The sequence below is a fragment of the Oncorhynchus mykiss genome, chromosome 17, assembly GCF_057628025.1.
Source record: "Oncorhynchus mykiss isolate SJ-2025 chromosome 17, ASM5762802v1, whole genome shotgun sequence".
NCBI lineage: Eukaryota > Metazoa > Chordata > Actinopteri > Salmoniformes > Salmonidae > Oncorhynchus > Oncorhynchus mykiss.
The window spans coordinates 2,080,515-2,102,465 of NC_143038.1; the positions used below are offsets into that span (position 1 = coordinate 2,080,515).

A 21,951-nucleotide genomic window follows, 5' to 3' on the forward strand; every position below is an offset into this window, starting at 1 on the left:
GATTTTTAAGACAGTAGTTGATGTAGTGATCGATCATGGATAACATTGTGGTAAAGTTAGTTCATGGTTACTGTACTGCATTGTTGCTTACTTATCAGGTGACGGTCAACATGGTGTGAGCTTGGGGATGGGGAATGAAGGTCTCCACCTGGTTACAGGTGGGAAGAAGAGGTTATGGAGTCAGTTCTGGTCTCAAATCAGTCTTAGGGAGACGGAGCGTGTGAAAGGTCTCCACTAGTATTGATGAATAGGTGGAATGTCACTTCTGGTCTCGAATCAATTTAAATAGAGGCAGGAGCAAAGAGGTGTTCTGGGAAGTTATGAAGTCAGTTTCAAATCAGTTTAGAAGAGACAGGCTCTTATCCAAGATCCACACTAGCGCACCAATTAGAATGAAGCGCTGGGCAAGCTTTCTAAGTGGTATGCTAGTGAGGATGATCTTGCCAGTGTGGATTTTGGAACAGTGAGTGACAAGTGAGAAGGAAAGAGGTGTTTTGAGGAGGGGTGTTTAGAGTTAGGTGTTTTGGGGAGGGGTGTTTAGAGTTAGGTGTTTTGGGGAGGGATGTTTAGAGTTAGGTGTTTTGGGGAGGGGTGTTTAGAGTTAGGTGTTTTGGGGAGGGGTGTTTAGAGTTAGGTGTTTTGGGGAGGGGTGTTTAGAGTTAGGTGTTTTGAAGAACAGTGTGTTGTGGTGAGTTTGGGGAGAAGAGTTCGGTAAGAATGGTCCAGGGGTCGGGGTACAGGTATAAGGGTAAAGGTAGAGTTTGGGGGCTAGGGGGAGTGTCCTACCTGCATCCATGTCGTTGGGCCAGCCGCTGGACTGGGAGGAGCCTGCGGCTGGGGAGCGTCCGGGGTAGAAGACGTCGTCCGTGGGGCTCTCCAGCTCACTGTCGTCTAACGACTTCCTCTTGTTAGAGCTGCGGAGAGGAAGAGGGGAGAGAGGAGTCAAGAATGACTCCCTATTCCCTATGTAGTACACTAGGGCCCTGGCCTAAAGTAGTGCACTATTGGACCGGAGTCTAGTCGAATGGTCAACACTTGCTTCCCCCTGCGGCAGGCATCCAGTTCGATCCCTGAATGAGCCCTGCACATTTCTGCTTCCACTTCTGTCTCCCACTACTGTCTCCCTGCTCCTGTCTCCCACTTCTGTCTCCCTGCTCCTGTCTACCACTACTGTCTCCCTGCTCCTGTCTCCCACTACTGTCTCCCTGCTCCTGTCTACCACTACTGTCTCCCTGCTCCTGTCTCCCACTTCTGTCTCCCTGCTCCTGTCTACCACTACTGTCTCCCTGCTCCTGTCTACCACTACTGTCTCCCTGCTCCTGTCTCCCACTTCTGTCTCCCTGCTCCTGTCTACCACTACTGTCTCCCTGCTCCTGTCTCCCACTTCTGTCTCCCACTTCTGTCTCCGTGCTCCTGTCTACCACTACTGTCTCCCTGCTCCTGTCTCCCACTTCTGTCTCCCTGCTCCTGTCTCCCACTTCTGTCTCCCTGCTCCTGTCTCGCACTTCTGTCTCCCTGCTCCTGTCTTCCACTACTGACTCCCTGCTCCTGTCTCCCAATTCTGTCTCCCACTACTGTCTCCCTGCACCTGTCTCCCACTTCTGTCTCCCTGCTCCTGTCTCCCTGCAGCCTTTATTTAACCAGGGAAGTCACATTGAGAGTTCAGGCAGAGGAAGAGGACAGCAGGATGAGAACAGTAGAAATGGACAGGAAGGAGAGGGTTGAAAACAGACACAGAGGTAAACCTAAAAGGCTGATGTGGGTGAGAGTACGTTTAAGGATATGAGATGTGAGCACAGGACCTTTTCTGAGTTTGTTTTAAGTATAGTCGGCAGGACAGTGTGTGTGTGTGTGTGTGTCAGAATAACTACCTCCGTGGAAGGTTTGCGTACAGCTCGACCTCAGACCTACAGTGCCAGAGAAGAGAGAGAGGTGGAGAGAAGGATAGGGGGGGGAAAGGAGAGAGCATCACACATTTATAAGACCAGAAAGACAGAGAGACACAACGAGAGAGAAGAAAGAGATGGAACTCTCAGAGATGGAATGGACCAGAACACTCATAACGGTTATCAACTGAGGCAGTCTACAATGTCCCACATACATACTATCGAGTACAGCCTGTAGATATCAGACCTGGGTTCAAACTGTATTTGTTTTCATTCATCAAATACTATTTGAACCCAGGTCTGGTGGAGGAGCAGCTCTTTTCAATTAGGAACCTTTGAGTGGGTGGAACCTGTGTGACCGCTAAGCTGTTTGTTTCACCTAGGAACCATAGAGTGGAGGGAACTTAATTTAAGTGAGACCTACATGTACCTGGTGGAAGGGGGGGATGCGAGGGAGCGTCGCCCCAGAGCCACCTGGTTGATGTTGTAGTAGCCAGGACTCTCCAGGTCAGCCAGGGAGAAGTTAGGACCAGACGCTGTGGCTACAGGAGCTGGGAGAACACAGGAACAGGAGGAGGAGGAGGAGGAGACATTTAGAAGACAGTAAATCAGCATTTGGATTGTGGAATTTGAAGAACAAATGGCCAGCCAAGAGAACATTGGAAGAGCATGGAGAGAAAAACCGAGGGATAAGAGAGACAGAGTGAGAAGAAAGAGAAGGTGAGTGAGTGTGTGTGAGAGAGAGATAGATAGAGCTATTGATATAGATAGATAGATAGATAGATAGATAGATAGATAGATAGATAGATAGATAGATAGATAGATAGATAGATAGATAGATAGATAGATAGATAGAGGTATAGATAAAGAGATTGATAGAGAGAGAGATAGAAAAATAGAGACAGATAAATAGAGCTATACATAGAGATAGATAGCTATAGATGGAGAAAGATAGAGCTATATATATTAATAGATAGACAGAGCTATAGATAGAGATAGATAGAGCTATACATAGAGATAGATATATATAGATAGAGCTATATATAGAGCTATATATAGATCTAGATCGATAGATAGAGATATATAGATAGAGAGGGAGAATGAATGAAAAAGCTATACAGAGATAGAGCATTAGATAGAGATAGATAGAGATATATAGATAGAGATATAGAGCTATAGCTAGAGAGAGATAGAGCTATAGAGAGAGAGAAATAGAACTATAGATAGAGATATAGAGCTATAGATGGAGAGAGATAGAGAGAGTTATATATAGAGATAGATAGAGCTATAGAGAGATATAGAGCTATAGATAGAGAAAGATAGAGCTATAGATATAGCTATAGATAGAGAGAGAGAGAGAGAGAGAGAGAGAGAGCTATAGATTGAGCTAGAGCTATAGATAGGTTGAGCTATAGATAGAGAGAGCTATAGATATAGAGAGATAGAGCTATAGATAGAGATAGATAGAGCTATAGATAGAGAGAGCTATAGATAGAGCTATAGATAGAGAGAGAGAGAGAGAGAGCGAGAGAGAGCTATAGATTGAGCTAGAGCTATAGATAGATTGAGCTATAGATAGAGATATATTGAGCTATAGATAGAGATAGATAGAGCTATAGATAGAGATAGATTGAGCTATAGATAGAGATATATTGAGCTATAGATAGAGATAGATAGAGCTATAGATAGAGAGAGAGACCTATAGATAGAACTATAGATAGAGATAGATTGAGCTATAGATAGAGATAGATTGAGCTATAGATAGAGATAGATAGAGCTATAGATAGAGATAGATAGAGCTATAGATAGAGAGAGAGACCTATAGATAGAACTATAGATAGAGATAGATTGAGCTATAGATAGAGAGAGAGAGAGAGCTATAGATAGAGAGAGAGAGAGCTATAAATAGAGCTATAGATAGAGATAGATTGAGCTATAGATAGAAAGGATAAGAGAGGGGTAGATACTCACTCTGTGACACCCTGACGAGCTCAGCCACGTTCCACACTCCTGAGGTGACGAAGCAGTCCTGGAAACTCAGGTGCCCTGCAGAGGAGAGAGAGGAAGTGTTAGGATGAGTGTGTGTGTGTGTGTGTGTGTGTGTTCTCTTACCATTGGGCGGTGGCTTGATGTCTGTGTCTCCTTGTTGGCTGGAGCTGTCTGATTGTCCAGATTCTAGAAGAGAAGAGAAGAGAGGGATTTAGCTTGGCTGTGGTGGAAGGGAGAAGGTGTTGGAACCCCTCTGAACTTCAGTCATAGACTATACTGACAGATGGGACATTTGAGAAGAGTAGGGAGATTGCTTCACTAAGGGTCAAGGAGGGTGTCTGTATACAGTGTTTATTTGTATATATCAATGTCACAGAATGTTCTCAATGTTCCTAACCCCCCCCCCCCCCCCCACAACTCCTCTCTCAAGGTGTTCAGATTTACTGTTTGTGTGTGTGTGTGTGTTTAAGGTGTTCTGTTTATGCAGCCTAAAACCCTGCCAGCAAGGAGGTATTAAGTGAGATTAAGAAGAGGGATATGATTGCGCTGGTAGATGGTGCGCGCACACACACACACACAGGGCTGACCAGGGAGGGGATTTAAGGCTAAGTGTGGTAAAGGTGACGGAAACTCAGTGGCCTTTAGATATTGACAGAGGCAGCAGTGGCACACACACACACACACACACACACACACACACACACACACACACACACACACACACAGACACACACACACACACACACACACACAGCTGTCACACTCTTATTACTGCTCTTGGCATTGGTAGGCCGTAGAAGCCAGGGACTAGAGTAGAGATTACAGCCACAAGGGAGAGGTTGTTACAGGGGAAGTCTTCCAGTAAAGACTCCCTAACCTCCAGCATGTGTCATTACAGGATAACTGATCCATTAGAACAAAGTGGAGAACCAAGGCTGACACAGAGAAAGTACTATTGGTGATTGCTGTGTGTTTCTTTGTTTATGCACTGTGTGCTATCTGGCATGTGTGTGTGGTTTATGGTCTATGTCCATGCACAGAATGTAGTCTATGTATAATTAAGCAATAAGGCCCGAGGGGGTGTTCTTCTGCACACTGCAGAGTGCCTGGATACAGCCCTTAGCCAAAAAAACAAGGTTCCTTATTGCTATTAGAAACTGGCTACCAACATAATTAGAACAGTAAAAAGAAATGTTTTGTCATACCCATGGTACAGTATATGGTCTGATATACCACGGCTGTCAGCCAATCAGCATTCAGGGCACGAACCAAGCATGAGTGTATGTTTCTGAATGACGGAGTGCGTGTGTATGCATGTACAGTAGCAGTGGCGTGGGCATGACATCTGCAGGGCCACAGCCAGGCCTAACTAACGGAGGTGTTTATCTGTCGCATGTAGGTGATAACAGAGCAGGGGAGGACAGATGCCAACACGCATAGACACATACACAAAGATGCACAAACACACACCAAGCACGCATACACACCACCCGCACGCACACAATCACACACACACAGCACAGCCTCGCCACACTAAGCCATAAGATTAGCTAGTAGAAACAAAAAACAGACCTGTCTCACTGCTTGCTAATGCTGAGAGAGGAGAGGGAGAGAGAGGTGCAGAGAAAGTGAGGAACAGAGGGAGAGAGAGAGAGAGCAAGAGAGGGCGAAAGAAAGAGCGAAGTAGAGAGACAGAGCGATAGGGGGAGAGAAAGAGAACAGGAAGGAAAGAAAAGGAGAGGAGAAGAGGTTTGGGACAGAGAGAGAGAGAAGGCGAGAGAGGGAGAGAAACAGAAAGAGAGGAATAGAAAGCTCCTTTTTCCTCCCTTCTGCAGACTCTCTCCCTCTCTTATCTTTTCTCTCTCGCTGCTCCTGGCAGCCATCTTATGGCTTGGCAGCCATTTTAGCATTGGCGGTAGCGAAGCATTCCAGCTAGCTGACGCCCCTCACACACAACCGTGCGCGCACACACACACACACACACACACACACACACACACACACACACACAAAGTAAACATATACGTTGGCCAACGAAAACTGTTAAGAAAGAAAACAGCGTCCACTGAACTTTCTTCCTGTTGTGTTTCGCCTCTTGAATCTATAATAAGAAGCACTGACTCTCCAACACGGTACGTACAGAGCATTGTGTGTGTGTGTGTGTGTGTGTGTGTCAGAGATACAATCCAATGGAAAGCAGTTGGTGTTAAAGAGGTTTAACTGAATAAACACAGTAAACAGAACCCTCAACCCAATCAGGGTTTCTGGAATGATACAAATTGATTCAACAGATTCTCCTCAGTCAATCCCCATGTACTTTGATGTGAGTGATTTGTAGGCTAGTGATTAGCACCACTTGGACCTGCTCCTTGGCCCAGATACAGGTGTGATTGAAGAAGCATGCGTGACAGAGAGAGCTTCTGTTCCTATCAGAGATGATAAGAGATATCAGGACAGTCAACTCTACAGGCCCACGGACAACCCCCATTTAACAGCACCCCCAGTGCTCTAGAACAACACTCTCGAACCCCACTCTGGTGAAGTGGTCACACTGACCGTCACAGCACAGCTGATTGGACGTCTCTGGTAGCTTTAGCCATGGCTAGCCTTTCCCTGCTATAACTGCTGGTGAACTCTGATTCAGTACCACTTATGTGAACCTCTATGTCACTACAGAGAAGGAACTGCCTGCTGGTTATCACCCCGACGCCAGCTGCAGGCACTGAGGCAGCCAGCCCCCCCGGCCTCCCCCACAGTGTGTGTGTGTCTCTGTCTCTCCCCCATCCTCCCCCCCCCCCCAGCATCCTAGACACACTTCCAGACCTCTTATCTGTACTCCACAGCCCCCCAAGCCCTCCCCAGAAACCCAAATCATGCCCCTGCAGCTCGCCTAACATTCTTTACTCCTACCCCCTGAAACCCCACAGCCTAACGCACAACACCTCCAAGGTCCAAAATGATTGGCACCCTTGATAAAGATGAGCAAGAAAGTATGTATAAAATAAATAATTATTAAATTGTATGCAATTTTTTACTAATACATTTGCTCAGAGAAAGACATTTTATTTAACAAGTAATACAAAAAAAAATCACAAAAGGATAGGTGTCAAAGTTATTGTCACTCCAGCTGTCAATACTCCGCCACCCTCCCCTTGTGAGAATAATGTCACAGTCTTTTTCTAAAATGTTTTATGAGATTGGATAACACATTGGGATCTTAGACCATTCCTCCATTCAGACGGAATCTTTCCAGATCCTTGATATTCTTTGTCTGCGCATATGAACTGCCCTCTTTAATTCAATGGGGTGCCATTGCAAAATGTTGATTTTGTGGTCAATTAACCATTTCTTTGTGGATTTTGATGTGTACTTGGGGTTATTGTCTTGCTGGGAGATCCACTTGCGGCCAAGTTTTAGCCTCCAGGCAGAGGCAACCAGGTTTTGGGCTAAAATGTCTCGGTACTTGTTCTTGGTACAAAGTTCATGATGCCGTTGACCTTAACAAGGACACCAGGACCAGTGGACGCAAAATAGCCTTCCTGTATCCTTCCTGTTTGGCCCTGTCCGGGGGTGTCCTAGGATGGGGCCACAGTGTCTCCTGACCCCTCCTGTCTTAGCCTCCAGTATTTATGCTGCAGTAGTTTATGTGTCGGGGGGCTGGGGTCAGTTTGTTATATCTGGAGTACTTCTCCTGTCCTATTGGGGCGGCAGGGTAGCCTAGTGGTTAGAGCGTTGAACTAGTAACCGGAAGGTTGTGAGTTCAAACCCCCGAGCTGGCAAGGTACAAATCTGTCGTTCTGCCCCTGAACAGGCAGTTAACCCACTGTTCCCAGGCCGTCATTGAAAATAAGAATTTGTTCTTAACCTTGCCTGGTTAAATAAAGGTAAAATAAAATAAAAATAAATTCGGTGTCCTGTGTGAATCTAAGTGTGCATTCTCTCCTTCTCTCTTTCTTTCTCTCTCTCGGAGGACCTGAGCCCTAGGACCATGCCCCAGGACTACCTGACATGATGACTCCTTGCTGTCCCCAGTCCACCTGGCCGTGCTGCTGCTCCAGTTTCAACTGTTCTGCCTTATTATTATTCGACCATGCTGGTCATTTATGAACATTTGAACATCTTGGCCATGTTCTGTTATAATTTCCACCCGGCACAGCCAGAAGAGGACTGGCCACCCCACATAGCCTGGTTCCTCTCTAGGTTTCTTCCTAGGTTTTGGCCTTTCTAGGGAGTTTTTCCTAGCCACCGTGCTTCTTGCTGCATTGCTTGCTGTTTGGGGTTTTAGGCTGGGTTTCTGTACAGCACTTTGAGATATCAGCTGATGTACGAAGGGCTATATAAATACATTTGATTTGATTTGATTTGATAACAAAGATCCACCACCATATTTTACAGTAGCTATGAGGGTCTTTTCTGCATATGCATCATTATTTTGACCTCAAACCCACCACTGGTGTGCGTGGCCAAAGAGTACTATTTTCATGTCATCTGACCATGACATCAGTTTCATCCCAAGCGCCTCTACCTTTTAGTAAATCTGGCAAGTGTCTTCACTTTTATCTCTCCTTGTCCAAGTCTGTTCTCCAATGTAACCTGCCTACATGACTATCGCCCTGTAGCACATCTGTAATTATGAAGTGCTTTGAAAGGCTGATCATCATCCCAGACACCCTAGACCCACTCCAGTTCGCATACTGCCCCAACAGATCCACAGATGCAGTTGAACTTCACACTGCCCTGTCCCACCTGGACAAGGGGGGAAATAACTATGGGAGAATGCTGTCCACAGACTCCGGCTCAGCGTTCAACACCATTGTCCCCTCCAAGCTCATCACCAAGCTAGGGACCCTGGGACTGAGTATTTTCTGCTCATCTTTATCAAGGGTGCCAATCATTTTGGACCTGACTACATACACAGCCGCCCACAGCTATAGGAATAAATTCCTCCAGTTTCTCCAAATCCCCAATAGTCCATTTACACAATCACAATCCTGTACGGCTCCTCCCCAAATTCCCCCAATGGAGTTTCATGAAGCCTGATGTAAAGCAGGCATCCCTAGACCCAAACAATCACAGTCCCATATTCCCACCAGTCCCCACAAACCCTGACAGTCCCATGGCTTTAGACACCGACAGTCTTGTATATCTCCTCCCTCCCAATTCCCCCATCAAAGCCCCATGACACACACATCAGCAGCCATCCCCACAGCCCGCCCCATATCTCAATATTATTCCCACCACAGCCCCTGTGAAATCCCACAGCCCCACCACAACCATTATACAGTAAGCCTTCATGGCCTTAACATACCCCCCACTATGTCTGCTCTTTTGTCTCTCTCCTTCCTAACCCTCTCATTTCACTCACTCTCTCTCCTCCCTTAACCCTGACTTCCCCAACCTTCCTCTCCTCCCTCTGTGGTTCCTCTCTCCCCCTCCTCTCCTCCCTCTGTGGTTCCTCTCTCCCTCTCCTCTCCTCCCTCTGTGGTTCCTCTCTCCCTCTCCTCCCTCTGTGGTTCCTCTCTCCCTCTCCTCTCCTCCCTCTGTGGTTCCTCTCTCCCTCTCCTCTCCTCCCTCTGTGGTTCCTCTCTCCCCCTCCTCTCTTCCCTCTGTGGTTCCTCTCTCCCTCTCCTCCCTCTGTGGTTCCTCTCTCCCTCTCCTCTCCTCCCTCTGTGGTTCCTCTCCCTCTCCTCTCCTCCCTCTGTGGTTCCTCTCTCCCCCTCCTCTCCTCCCTCTCATCTTCTCCCTCTGTGGTTCCTCTCTCTCTCCACTCCTCTGCTCCTTCTCTCATCAGTCTCTCCATTTTGCCCTCCCTCTGCACTCTCGTCTCCTCCCTAACCTCTGTCCCCTCCTCTTTTCCCTAACCTCTGTCCCCTCCTCTCTTCCCTAACCTCTGTCCCCTCCCCTCCTCTCTCCCCTAACCTCTGTCCCCTCCTCTTTTCCCTAACCTCTGTCCCCTCCTCTCTTCCCTAACCTCTGTCCCCTCCCCTCCTCTCTTCCCTAACTTTCACTTTCATACAACTCTCCTCCTTCTCTCCCCCCCCCCCTCTCCTCCTCTGTGGTTCAAATATAAATTCAAAGGCATTATTGGCATGGGCAACATATGTTTACATTGCCAAAGAAAATGGAATAGACAATAAATAAAAGGGAAATAAACAAGGGAAACATTAGTAAACATTACACACAAAAGTTTGAAAAGACACTTTAAATGTTATATTATTGGCAGTGTTGTGTACAGTATCTATAGTGTTGTGTACAGTATGTACAGTGTTGTGTACAGTATGTACAGTGTTGTGTACAGTATCTATAGTGTTGTGTACAGTATGTACAGTGTTGTGTACAGTATGTACAGTGTTGTGTACAGTATCTATAGTGTTGTGTACAGTATCTATAGTGTTGTGTACAGTATGTACAGTGTTGTGTACAGTATCTATAGTGTTGTGTACAGTATGTACAGTGTTGTGTACAGTATGTACAGTGTTGTGTACAGTGTGTACAGTATGTACAGTGTTGTGTACAGTATCTATAGTGTTGTGTACAGTATGTACAGTGTTGTGTACAGTATGTACAGTGTTGTGTACAGTATGTACAGTGTTGTGTACAGTATGTACAGTGTTGTGTACAGTATGTACAGTGTTGTGTACAGTATGTACAGTGTTGTGTTGTAACAATGTACAAGTAGTTAAAAGGGAATGAAAGGGAAATAAATAAACAGATGAAAACAAAACACACATCTTGCTGCTGTGATGCACATTGTGGTATTTTGCCTAACAGACATGGGACTTTATCAATGTTTGATTTTTTGTTACAAATTCTTTGTGGGTGTGTGTGATCTGAGGGAAATATGTGTCTCTAATATGGTCATACATTTGGCAGGAGGTTAGGAAGTGCAGCTCAGTTTCCACCTCATTTTGTGGGCAGTGTGCACATAGCCTGTCTTCTCTTGAGAGCCAGGTCTGACTACGGTGGCCTTTCTCAATAGCAAGGCTATGCTCACTGAGTCTGTACATAGTCAAGGATTTTCTTAATTTGTCTCAGATATCTCTCCACTTTCAGTCCCCCGGTGTTAAATCTAGTTGATTGTTGACCTTTGAGGGTGTTTCAGTGTGTACGTTTGTGTTAATCCCCATTGATCTCTGACCGGTGGTGGTGACCAGCTGGCCTCTGGGGTCACAAAGGTCAGACAGACCATGTCACACTGAGAAGCCCGGCCAGACTAACAGACGGCTAACTGAGGGGCAGAAAAAAGCCCAAACAGCCCAGATAAAACACTAAGCACTGACAACAAACACACACACACACACACACACACTTAAGTCTATAAATCAGATGGAGAGGGGAAAGTGGAGTCAAAACCAAGAACATCTGGCCAGATGTTTTATAGGGCACGGCAGAGAAGTGTCCTTGTGACTGAGTGTGTACACACACCTGTGCTATTTTAATGCTTGTAATGTAAAGCCGCTCCTCGGTTCCAACATGTGAAAACCACAAGTGAGCACCATCAAGTGCATGGCCATCTGTACATCTTACCAGTGTGTGTGTGTGTGTCAGTGTGTATTCACAGAGATTTCCCTCACAAATGCCAACTCTCCCTCCCTTTACGTCCTTCATCCCTCACTCTTCCCCAAAACACAGGATAACGCAGTACTGCCTCCATGTCAACTCTCCCCATCCCTCCCTCAGTCCTCCCCCATCCATCCCTTCTCCCTCCATCCGCTTCTTCCCCAAAACACAGGATAACGCAGTACTGCCTCCATGTCGACTCTCCCCATCCCTCAGTCCCTCCCTCAGTCCTCCCCCATCCATCCCTTCTCCCTCCATCCGCTTCTTCCCCAAAAACACAGGATAACGCTCTACCCAAGCCTCCCAATTGGGTTTCGCTTAAGAGGTTTATGGGTATGTTGCTAAACATTCTGACCTTTTTTTTAATCCTTAATGCGCTTAAAATGTTCCAACCCCCCTAATCCCCTCGGCTATCCCACACAGATGTTCACTCAGCTCTTTTATTGGACATTATTTTAGTATTTATATTTTCCTGGGTTTATTTTTTTAGCTGGTTTATTTTATTACTTTTTCCAGTTTTTCTCTCTTTTATTATTTATTTATATTTGATTTATTTTACATTTATTTTCATATAAGTGGATTAAAAAATTATATTTTTTCTGCAGGCAGTCTGTAAGGACACCCCTGCTTTGATGGGGTCCTGACAGTATGACTAAGGACCCTATAGTAGCAGGTCAATAAGCCCTGTAGCACTACTCCTGTTTGAGTTAAAAGCCTCTGACCCAAGATAAAAGAGGAATTATCCTAAATGTGTGTGTGTGTTTGCCTATGAGTGCGTCGGTGTGCGTTTCCACAATGCACCGTGCCAGTCAAACTAGGCAGAAGCCCACGTGTGTGTGGAGCGTAGTGGCAGCAGTGGGTTCTGAGTAGAGAGAGCAGGTGTGCCTCGCCGCCCCGCGCAGCTTGCTGCCCATCTGTGCGCCCGTCTGTGTGCAGCCTGCGCCCACGCTCTGCCAACACCGCCGTGCCACACCAAGGGGACCCCAGAGAGAGAGAGCGGAGGGAGGGAGGGGGGCTCTGCAGGGCTGGGGCCTGGAGGATAGGCAGGGGATGGGTGGATTGGGGAAGGGAGGGTAAAGTAGGAGAGAGGAGAGAGGGAGAGGGGGATGGAGAGATAGAGGGATTGATGGAGAGAAGGTAGGGGAGAAGGAGAGAGGGAGAGGGGGAGAGGGGGATGGAGAGAAGGACTCCAGGGCTGGGGCCTAGAGCCCTGACTAGAGGGCAAATAGACAGTGGAGGAAGGGAAAAGGAGGAGGGAGGGAGGGAGGGAGGGAGGGAGGGAGGGAGGGAGGGAGGGAGGGAGGGAGGGAGGGAGGGAGGGAGGGATGTTCGAGGGCTTTGGTCTGGAGGACAGATAGACAGGCAGGGCATGGATGAGGGAGGAGGAGGGAAGAATGGAGGGAGTATAGAGGAGGGCTAGATAGACAGGCCAGGGGATTGGTAGAGTAGGTAAGGGAGGCAGGGAAGGGGGAGAGGGCTGGCTGGCTGTATGCCCATACACAACACAGCCCCCCCGCCACCTTGGCTCTGCTTTCACTCTCCATTCATCCTCTTATCCTAATAATACCACTACACCTTCATCTCTCTCTCTCTCTCTCTCTCTCTCTCTCTCTCTCTCTCTCTCTCTCTCTCTCTCTCTCTCTCTCCCTCTCCCTCTCCCTCTCCCTCTCCCTCCCTCCCTCCCTCCCTCCCTCCCTCTGTTGTATCAATGCAGCTTACCACTGCTCTGTAATACAATGTGTTTAAGTCATACCTGCCCTATAGACATACAGAAAGATGTTTTATTGTTTATGGACCAATTAGTGTTGGGCTGATATAAAGAGAAGAAATAGTGTCTGTCTTCTCCCTTAATTGATACTGGGCGGCAGGTAGCCTAGTGGTTAGAGCGTTGGACCAGTAGCCGAAAGGTTGCTGGATCGAATCCCCGAGCTGACAAGGTAAACATCTGTCGTTCTGCCCAGTGTTCCTAGGCCGTCATTGTAAATAAGAATGTGTTCTTAACTGACTTGCCTGGTTAAATAAAGGTTAAATAAAAGATATCACAAACCTTCTCTTTGACACAGTACACGATCGGTCCCCCACATTGGGTGATCATTACTATGCAAGCTGGCCTGTTGGTCACAGCCCCAACAGATACACACGGATTCATAATTAATATGGAAATAGATTGCCTAATTCAGTGGCTGGGAGGGATGCTGACAGGCCTGTTATAGGATCCCTAGGGCTCAGTCAGAACCCTACATATACACAGACACACACTGGAGACGTGTGAGAGAGACTTGGATCTAGGCTAAATATAAGCCTTCCATAACCATATCACTAAGAATTGTATTATTTTATCTAAATAGTTTAACCTGCTTTTTTTTGTTGCAATAATCAGTGATCTGGATTTCAAGTCTATGAAAATGTTCACATTCACTAATGTTGACGGACTTGTTGTAGCAGGCAACACTCTCTCCAGCCCAGGCACTAGCTAACAAGGTAGAACAGTTGAATCGCTATGGACACACCCTTCTGTCTGTCTCCAACTGTTTGAACAGCATGTTAGCCTGTCCACTTTTTCAACAACTGAAATCAAGCGGCCCACCTCACTTCTCAGAATGAGAACAAGTTGCCAATTCCTTATATAATTATGTTTCGGGCGTATTGCATCATCTCTAAAACACAGACTAGGCAGCTAGTATAACCGTCTTTGGCTAAAATGCTGCTAGCGGTACATTGGTACCAATGTCGCATGCGACAAACTGAGCTTTCATTCTCCAGAATCAATGTTCATTAACACTATCGTTTTGGGGTATCGTCTGAAAAGTTGACTTCTACTCTATTACAGTCAAATAATGTTGGACCAAACCTCAAACGCAAATAGCGAGTTGAAATCGCTCATTAGAGAGGAAGATGTGATCTCTCAGCTTTGTTGGCATGAGAGGGGGGGTTGTGTGTAAACCGTAGAGGAAGAGGCGGAGCAAGAGGTTTCACTCTCACTAACACCTGTCCAGAATGAGGCCAAGGCGGCATTTCTATGGGCTTATTTTGGACCTAAGTTTGTCGCCTGCTTTCCCGCCTTGGGGACAACGACTCCCAATGTTAGGGAGGAGACGTACATCTCGTCATTATACACAGATCTCTGGTGTCAATGGGAAGGTGCCCACAGCACAGAGGAGCGAAGGAGACGAGACCAAAAATATGAGAACAAGCAGACAGACGCACACAAAAACGAAAAATAACAAAACCTTGATTCTTTGATACAGGCATTTGGAATATCACACAAAAACATACATTCAAATGAATTAGATATATCGCCCAGAACTATTTGGACCAACCTCTAAGTTAGTACCCTGTTAACCTTCATCTCTGTGTTAGATACCCTGTTAATCTTCATCTCTGTGTTAATACCCTGTTCATCTTCATCTCTGTGTTAGTACCCTGTTAATCTTCATCTCTGTGTTAGTACCGTTCATCATCTCTGTGTTCGTACTTTGTTAATCTTTATCTCTGTGTTAGTACCCTGTTCATCTTCATCTCTGTGTTAGTACCCAGTTAATCTTCATCTCAGTGTTAGTACCCAGTTAATCTTCATCTCAGTGTTAGTACCCTGTTAATCTTCATCTCTGTGTTAGTCCCCTGTTAACCTTCATCTCAGTGTTAGTACCCTGTTAATCTTTATCTCCGTGTTAGTACCCTGTTAACCTTCATCTCTGTGTTAGTACCCTGTTAATCTTCATCTCTGTGTTAGTACCCTGTTAACCTTCATCTCTGTGTTAGTACCCCTGTTAACCTTCATCTCTGTGTTAGTCCCCTGTTAACCTTCATCTCAGTGTTAGTACCCTGTTAATATTTATCTCCGTGTTAGTACCCTGTTAACCTTCATCTCTGTGTTAGTACCCTGTTAATCTTTATCTCCGTGTTAGTACCCTGTTAACCTTCACCTCTGCTCAGACTAAAGAGTTAGGGGTCACGGCCATAGTATGTATGTGTTTGTGTTTATGTGTGTGTGTGTGTGTGTGTGTGTGTGTGTCAGTTAGTTAGTTAGTTAGTTAGTTAGTTAGTTAAACTAGATATAAATGTTTTTTTGCATGGGCTGTGTCTCAATCCACCACATCCTCCTATGTCGCCCTTCCGCATCTGCGGTGGAAAGTGCTGCTTGTCAGACCAGGAGACATCCCTACGTCTGTAGCATCCAAACGGGTTGGCCTACAAACTAATATGACCACTCTATAGAAAGGGGCCACTCTCACGAACACAATGCGGTTCTCCATTTTGCTTACGACCCAATTGTCTAAAGGTAACCCATACAAATGAATGGAAGTATGGTGGTAGTTTCTTGCCAACAAAAATAAGGGGTTAAATATGTGTAAATATATATTTCCTGATCTTTCTTATATCTCCTAGATATAGGACAGACACATCTAAACCTTATTCATTATGATGGATTTGTTTACTGTCTTTTTTGCCATTTCTGAACGTGTTATTCAATGAGTTTCTGTGGGCTACAGTAGTAAAGGCCAAATTCAATATTCTTTTTTTTTTTTTTCGAGCTGCCTAAAGGGTCCTAAAATTCCAAATCAAATAGCTAAATGATCCATAGCACGACCTTATTAAAACAATTCCATAAGTCAGCTTAGAACCAACCCCCACCCAGCGGCTTAGACTTTTAACCCAAACAAATGTGTTTTTACAAAAGGGGGAAAAGGGAACCGGGCTCTCTCTCACTCCTTTATGGGGTGATTTCTACAGTATTAGTGGGTGTTGTTACTGTGTATCGCCACTGGGCGGCGTTTTGCTGGCACAGGAATGGATACGGGGTAAATGCAAATAAAACACATGGCCTAGGCCTGCTGGCCAAGAGTCTCTTGACCCACTCAGAGTTAACTCTAGACTTACAGAGAGAATGGCATGTTAGCAATAGAGAAATAGATTTTTAAAAAAGGAGAACACAGTGAAAGAATGTAGATGATGTGGAAATTGAAAAAGGAGACTAAGGTATTTGGGGTAGCGGGTTACATATCAAGAGAACAGCCTTATTTCATGTGAGATAGTATGTGCACTCTTTTCAGCCTGCTCTCCCATAAATCTACTATTTTACAGTCAGATGACAGATAATCTGTAATGCTGTACATGTCATGTGGCTGTATGAGTTTCAAAGCAAAGAAAAGATCACAGAGAGAAATTGACAGAAAAGAGAGAGAGAGAGAGTGAGAGAGAGAGTATGAAGCAGAGAGAGAGAGAGAGAGCAAGAAGCAGAGAGAGAGAGAGAGCAAGAAGCAGAGAGAGAGAGAGAGAGCAAGAAGCAGAGAGAGAGAGAGAGAGAGAGAGAGAGAGAGAGATAGATAGAGAAAGGGAGAGAGAGCGTGAGTGAGAGAGAGCGAGAGAGAGAGAGAGAGAGAGAGAGAGAGAGAGAGAGAGAGAGAGACAGAGAGACAGAGAGAGAGCAGGAAGCAGAGAGTGTGTGAAGTATAGAACAGTAGAGTGGAAACCAGAGAGGGAAGGGAGAGATTTATCCCAGTACATTTACACTTCCTGCTGGTCCAGATACACACTGGCTCTTTATGCTGCAGCCTGAGGTCTGTTACACACACTGGACTTCCTGCCTGCCTCTCTACCCGCCTCTCTGGCCGCCTCTCTGCCCTCCTCTCTGGCCGCCTCTCTGCCTGTGTCTCTGGCCACCTCTCTGGCCGCCTCTCTGCCTGTGTCTCTGGCCACCTCTCTGCCCACCTCTCTGCCTGCCTCTCTGCCCGCCTCTCTGGCTGCCTCTCTGCCCGCCTGGCCAGAGGTGTGCATTAAGGTAAACCTCTCTCGTTCTCTGTCTGTGTGTTTCTCGCTCTGTGTCTGTCAGTCTGTCTTTCTCTCTCACTCTACCAAATCTATTTCTCTTTCTTGCTCTCTGTGCCTCATTTTCTCTTGGTCTGCCTGTCTCTCATTTGTCCATCCGATTATTTTTGTCTGTCTACTGCCTTTTCGTTCCCACCACCTTGCTTCGACAACAAAGTTAGAATATACTGTAGGGTTAGTGAGCGTTTGCTTGGCCCAAGACAGTGATAAGAAAAGGAAAACATCCTACTCCTTCCAGACTTCAGACACGCAAGCATGAAGGGATGCCGTACGCACAAGGATACCAACTACCCCCCCAAAAACACCATGGAGATAACAGGGATATGAAACATTCCTACAGCCAAGACCTTCTACAGAGCAATACTTCACATTATCGTGTTCAAGCACAGGCTCCAATTTATTCACAATGACAAAATAGGCCTTTATCGATTTTTGAATGAACGGCTGAGAGAGGGATCTCTGTAGCATCTGGTGTATATTGTAGCTGTGTGGCCTAGTAGACACGGACATACAACAACATAGCAACTCGGCCTGGACTCTGACTACATAGATACAGTCTGTGGCTCTGTGGGAAGTGGTGAACCAGCCATGTGACTTGTCTTAACCCTGCTGCCACTCTTCCCTGTGCCCAAGAGAAGGGAGGGAGTCTGGAGGGGAAGAGAGACAGAAAGACAGGGGCCGGGTTATGGCTGGGGCAACTGGCACTGCCAAGAAAGACCAGAGCTTTGACGGGAAAGTAGGAAAGAAAGGCAGAAAAGAAAGAGAGAAAGAAGTGGTTGCTGGGAGGGAGAGGGAGAGAGGGAGGAAAGCTGGACATCCAGGCTGTGAATCTATAGAATAAGGAGAACTCCAGCAGACCTAGCATGATCAAAGAGGACACACAGACACACACACACAAAGAAGGCAGTGCCAGAGTCAGTGCCAGCCAACTCAGAGTAGGAAGTAGCCTACAGTACATAGGGGAGTGGGCACCCATAAGCCAATCAGAGTGGTGGAAGCAGAGAGGATGGGCCAATCAGAGTTAAGAGTCAAGTTTGACACAACTGACAGGAGGGTTGACATACTCCTCTGTGTGTGTGAGAGGGTGTTTGTGTATTTGTGTATGAGAGGGTGTGTGTGTGTGTTTGTTGATTATGAGAGTGAATATTTGTGTGTGCTAAGCAGAGTGTGGATTAAAGGCCATGGAGAAAGAGAGAAAGAGAGAGGGAGGAGAGGAAAGGATGGGAGAGTAGGGGAGGAAAGGAGGGGAGTAGAGGAAGAGAGGAAAGGAGGGGAGAGTAGGAGAAGAGAGGAAAGGAGGGGAGAGTAGGGGAGGAGAGGAAAGGAGGTGAGAGTATGGGAGGAGAGGAAAGGTGAGAGTATGGGAGGAGAGGAAAGGAGGTGGGAGGAGAGGAAAGGAGGTGAGAGTATGGGAGGAGAGGAAAGGAGGGGAGAGTAGGGGAGGGGAGGAGAGGAAAGGATGGGAGAGTAGGGGAGGAGAGGAAAGGAGGGGAGAGTAGGGGAGGAGAGGAAAGGAGGGGAGAGTAGGGGAGGAGAGGAACGGAGGGGAGAGTAGGGGAGGAGAGGAAAGGAGGGGAGAGTAGGGGAGGAGAGGAAAGGAGGGGAGAGTATGGGAGGAGAGGAAAGGAGGGGAGAGTAGGGGAGGAGAGGAAAGGACGGGAGAGTAGGGGAGGAGAGGAAAGGTGAGAGTATGGGAGGAGAGGAAAGGAGGTGGGAGGAGAGGAAAGGAGGTGAGAGTATGGGAGGAGAGGAAAGGAGGGGAGAGTAGGGGAGGGGAGGAGAGGAAAGGATGGGAGAGTAAGGGAGGAGAGGAAAGGAGGGGAGAGTAGGGGAGGAGAGGAAAGGAGGGGAGAGTAGGGGAGGAGAGGAACGGAGGGGAGAGTAGGGGAGGAGAGGAAAGGAGGGGAGAGTAGGGGAGGAGAGGAAAGGAGGGGAGAGTATGGGAGGAGAGGAAAGGAGGGGAGAGTAGGGGAGGAGAGGAAAGGACGGGAGAGTAGGGGAGGAGAGGAAAGGAGGTGACAGTATGGGAGGAGAGAAAAGGAGGGGAGAGTAGGGGAGGAGAGGAAAGGACGGGAGAGTAGGGGAGGAGAGGAAAGGACAGGAGAGTATGGGAGGAGAGGAAAGGAGGTGGGAGGAGAGGAAAGGAGGTGAGAGTATGAGAGGAGAGGAAAGGACGGGAGAGTAGGGGAGGAGAGGAAAGGACAGGAGAGTATGGGAGGAGAGGAAAGGAGGTGGGAGGAGAGGAAAGGAGGTGAGAGTAGGGGAGGAGAGGAAAGGAGGGGAGAGTATGGGAGAAGAGGAAAGGAGGGGAGAGTAGGGGGAGAGGAAATGAGGGGAAGAGTATGGGAGGAGAGGAAAGGAGGGGAGAGTAGGGGAGGAGAGGAAAGGACGGGAGAGTAGGGGAGGAGAGGAAAGGACAGGGAGAGTATTGGGAGGAGAGGAAAGGAGGTGAGAGAGGGAGGAGAGGAAAGGAGGGGAGAGTAGGGGAGGAGAGGAAAGGAGGGGAGAGTAAGGGAGGAGGGGAAAGGTGAGAGTAGGGGAGGAGAGGAAAGGAAGGGAGAGTAGGGAGAGAGAGGAAAGGAGGGGAGAGTAGGGGAGGAGAGGAAAGGAGGGGAGAGTAGGGGAGGAGAGGAAAGGAGGGGAGAGTATGGGAGGAGAGGAAAGGAGGGGAGAGTAGGGGAGGAGAGGAAAGGACGGGAGAGTAGGGAGGAGAGGAAAGGAGGTGACAGTATGGGAGAGAGAAAAGGAGGGGAGAGTAGGGGAGGAGAGGAAAGGACGGGAGAGTAGGGGAGGAGAGGAAAGGACAGGAGAGTATGGGAGGAGAGGAAAGGAGGTGGGAGGAGAGGAAAGGAGGTGAGAGTATGAGAGGAGAGGAAGGACGGGAGAGTAGGGGAGGAGAGGAAAGGACAGGAGAGTATGGGAGGAGAGGAAAGGAGGTGGGAGGAGAGGAAAGGAGGTGAGAGTAGGGGAGGAGAGAGAAAGGAGGGGAGAGTATGGGAGAAGAGGAAAGGAGGGGAGAGTAGGGGGGAGAGGAAATGAGGGGAGAGTATGGGAGGAGAGGAAAGGAGGGGAGAGTAGGGGAGGAGAGGAAAGGACGGGAGAGTAGGGGAGGAGAGGAAAGGACGGGGAGAGTAGGGGAGGAGAGGAAAGGACAGGAGAGTATGGGAGGAGAGGAAAGGAGGTGGGAGGAGAGGAAAGGAGGTGAGAGTATGAGAGGAGAGGAAAGGACGGGAGAGTAGGGGAGGAGAGGAAAGGACAGGAGAGTATGGGAGGAGAGGAAAGGAGGTGAGAGAAGGGGAGGAGAGGAAAGGAGGGGAGAGTAGGGAGGAGAGGAAAGGAGGGGAGAGTAAGGGAGGAGGGGAAGGTGAGAGTAGGGGAGGAGAGGAAAGGACGGGAGAGTAGGGGAGGAGAGGAAAGGAGGGGAGAGTAGGGGAGGAGAGGAAAGGAGGGGAGAGTAGGGGAGGAGAGGAAAGGGGGGAGAGTAGGGGAGGAGAGAGGAAAGGACGGGAGAGTAGGGGAGGAGAGGAAAGGACAGGAGAGTATGGAGGAGAGGAAAGGAGGTGAGAGAAGGGGAGGAGAGAAAGGAGGGGAGAGTAGGGGAGGAGAGGAAAGGAGGGGAGAGTAAGGGAGGAGAGGAAGGTGAGAGTAGGGGAGGAGAGGAAAGGATGGGAGAGTAGGGGAGGAGAGGAAAGGAAGGGAGAGTAAGGGAGGAGAGGAAAGGAGGTAAGAGTAGGGGAGGAGAGGAAAGGAGGTGAGAGTAGGGAGGAGAGGAAAGGAGGGGAGAGTAGGGGAGGAGAGGAAAGGAGGGGAGAGTAGGGGAGGAGAGAAAGGAGGGGGAGAGTAGGGGAGGAGAGGAAAGGAGGGTGAGAGTAGGGGAGGAGAGGAAAGGAGGTTGAGAGTAGGGGAGAGAGAGGAAATGAGGGGAGAGTAGGGGAGGAGAGGAAAGGAGGGGAGAGTAGGGGAGGAGAGGAAAGGAGGGGGAGAGTAGGGGAGGAGAGGAAAGGAGGGGAGCGTAGGGGAGGAGAGGAAAGGAGGGGAGAGTAGGGGAGGAGAGGAAAGGAGGGGAGAGTAGGGGAGCAGAGGAAAGGAGGGAGAGTAGAGGGAAAGGAGGGGAGAATATGGGAGCAGAGGAAAGGAGGGGAGAGTATGGGAGGAGAGGAAAGGAGGGGAGAGTATGGGACCAGAGGAAAGGGAGGGGAGGTAGGGGAGGAGAGGAAAGGAGGGAGAGTAGCGGAGGAGAGGAAAGGAGGGGAGAGTAGGAAAGGAGGGTGAGAGTATGGGAGCAGAGGAAAGGAGGGGAGAGTAGGGGAGGAGAGGAAAGGAGGGGAGAGTATGGGAGCAGAGGAAAGGAGGGGAGAGTAGGGGAGGAGAGGAAAGGAGGGGAGAGTATGGGAGCAGAGGAAAGGAGGGGAGAGTAGGGGAGGAGAGGAAAGGAGGGAGAGTAGGGGAGGAGGGGAAAGGAGGGGAGAGTATGGGAGCAGAGGAAAGGAGGGGAGAGTAGGGGAGCAGAGGAAAGGAGGGGAGAGTATGGGAGCAGAGGAAAGGTTGGCAGGGAAATGACAGAGACTAAGAACTTGTGCCCTTGGAGTTACAACACCAGTCCTATTAGGACTTGATAAACCACACACACACACACGCACACACACACACACTTTGCCCACTGACCTTTGATGAGAAGAGGGGGGTC

General features: G+C 48.0%; 1 protein-coding gene across 50 annotated transcripts in view; it reads right to left on the minus strand.

The window, feature by feature from the left end:
- LOC110485646 (nuclear factor 1 X-type) overlaps positions 1-21,951 on the minus strand; it is a 153,520-nt gene that overhangs the window by 25,663 nt on the left and 105,906 nt on the right. For 10 of the 50 annotated variants that reach the window (XM_090204418.1, XM_090204423.1, XM_090204458.1 and 7 more), the window contains 5 exons: positions 3,999-4,061; positions 3,858-3,932; positions 2,317-2,437; positions 1,872-1,907; positions 787-914 (listed from right to left, as the gene is read on the minus strand). In XM_090204418.1, coding sequence (XP_090060544.1) covers positions 787-914; positions 1,872-1,907; positions 2,317-2,437; positions 3,858-3,932; positions 3,999-4,061 — 423 coding nt within the window. Of the gene's footprint in view, positions 1-91; positions 149-786; positions 915-1,871; positions 1,908-2,310; positions 2,438-3,857; positions 3,933-3,998; positions 4,062-21,951 lie in introns of all 50 variants that reach the window. The other 40 variants (XM_090204413.1, XM_090204453.1, XM_090204431.1 and 37 more) reach the window with 5 other exon arrangements.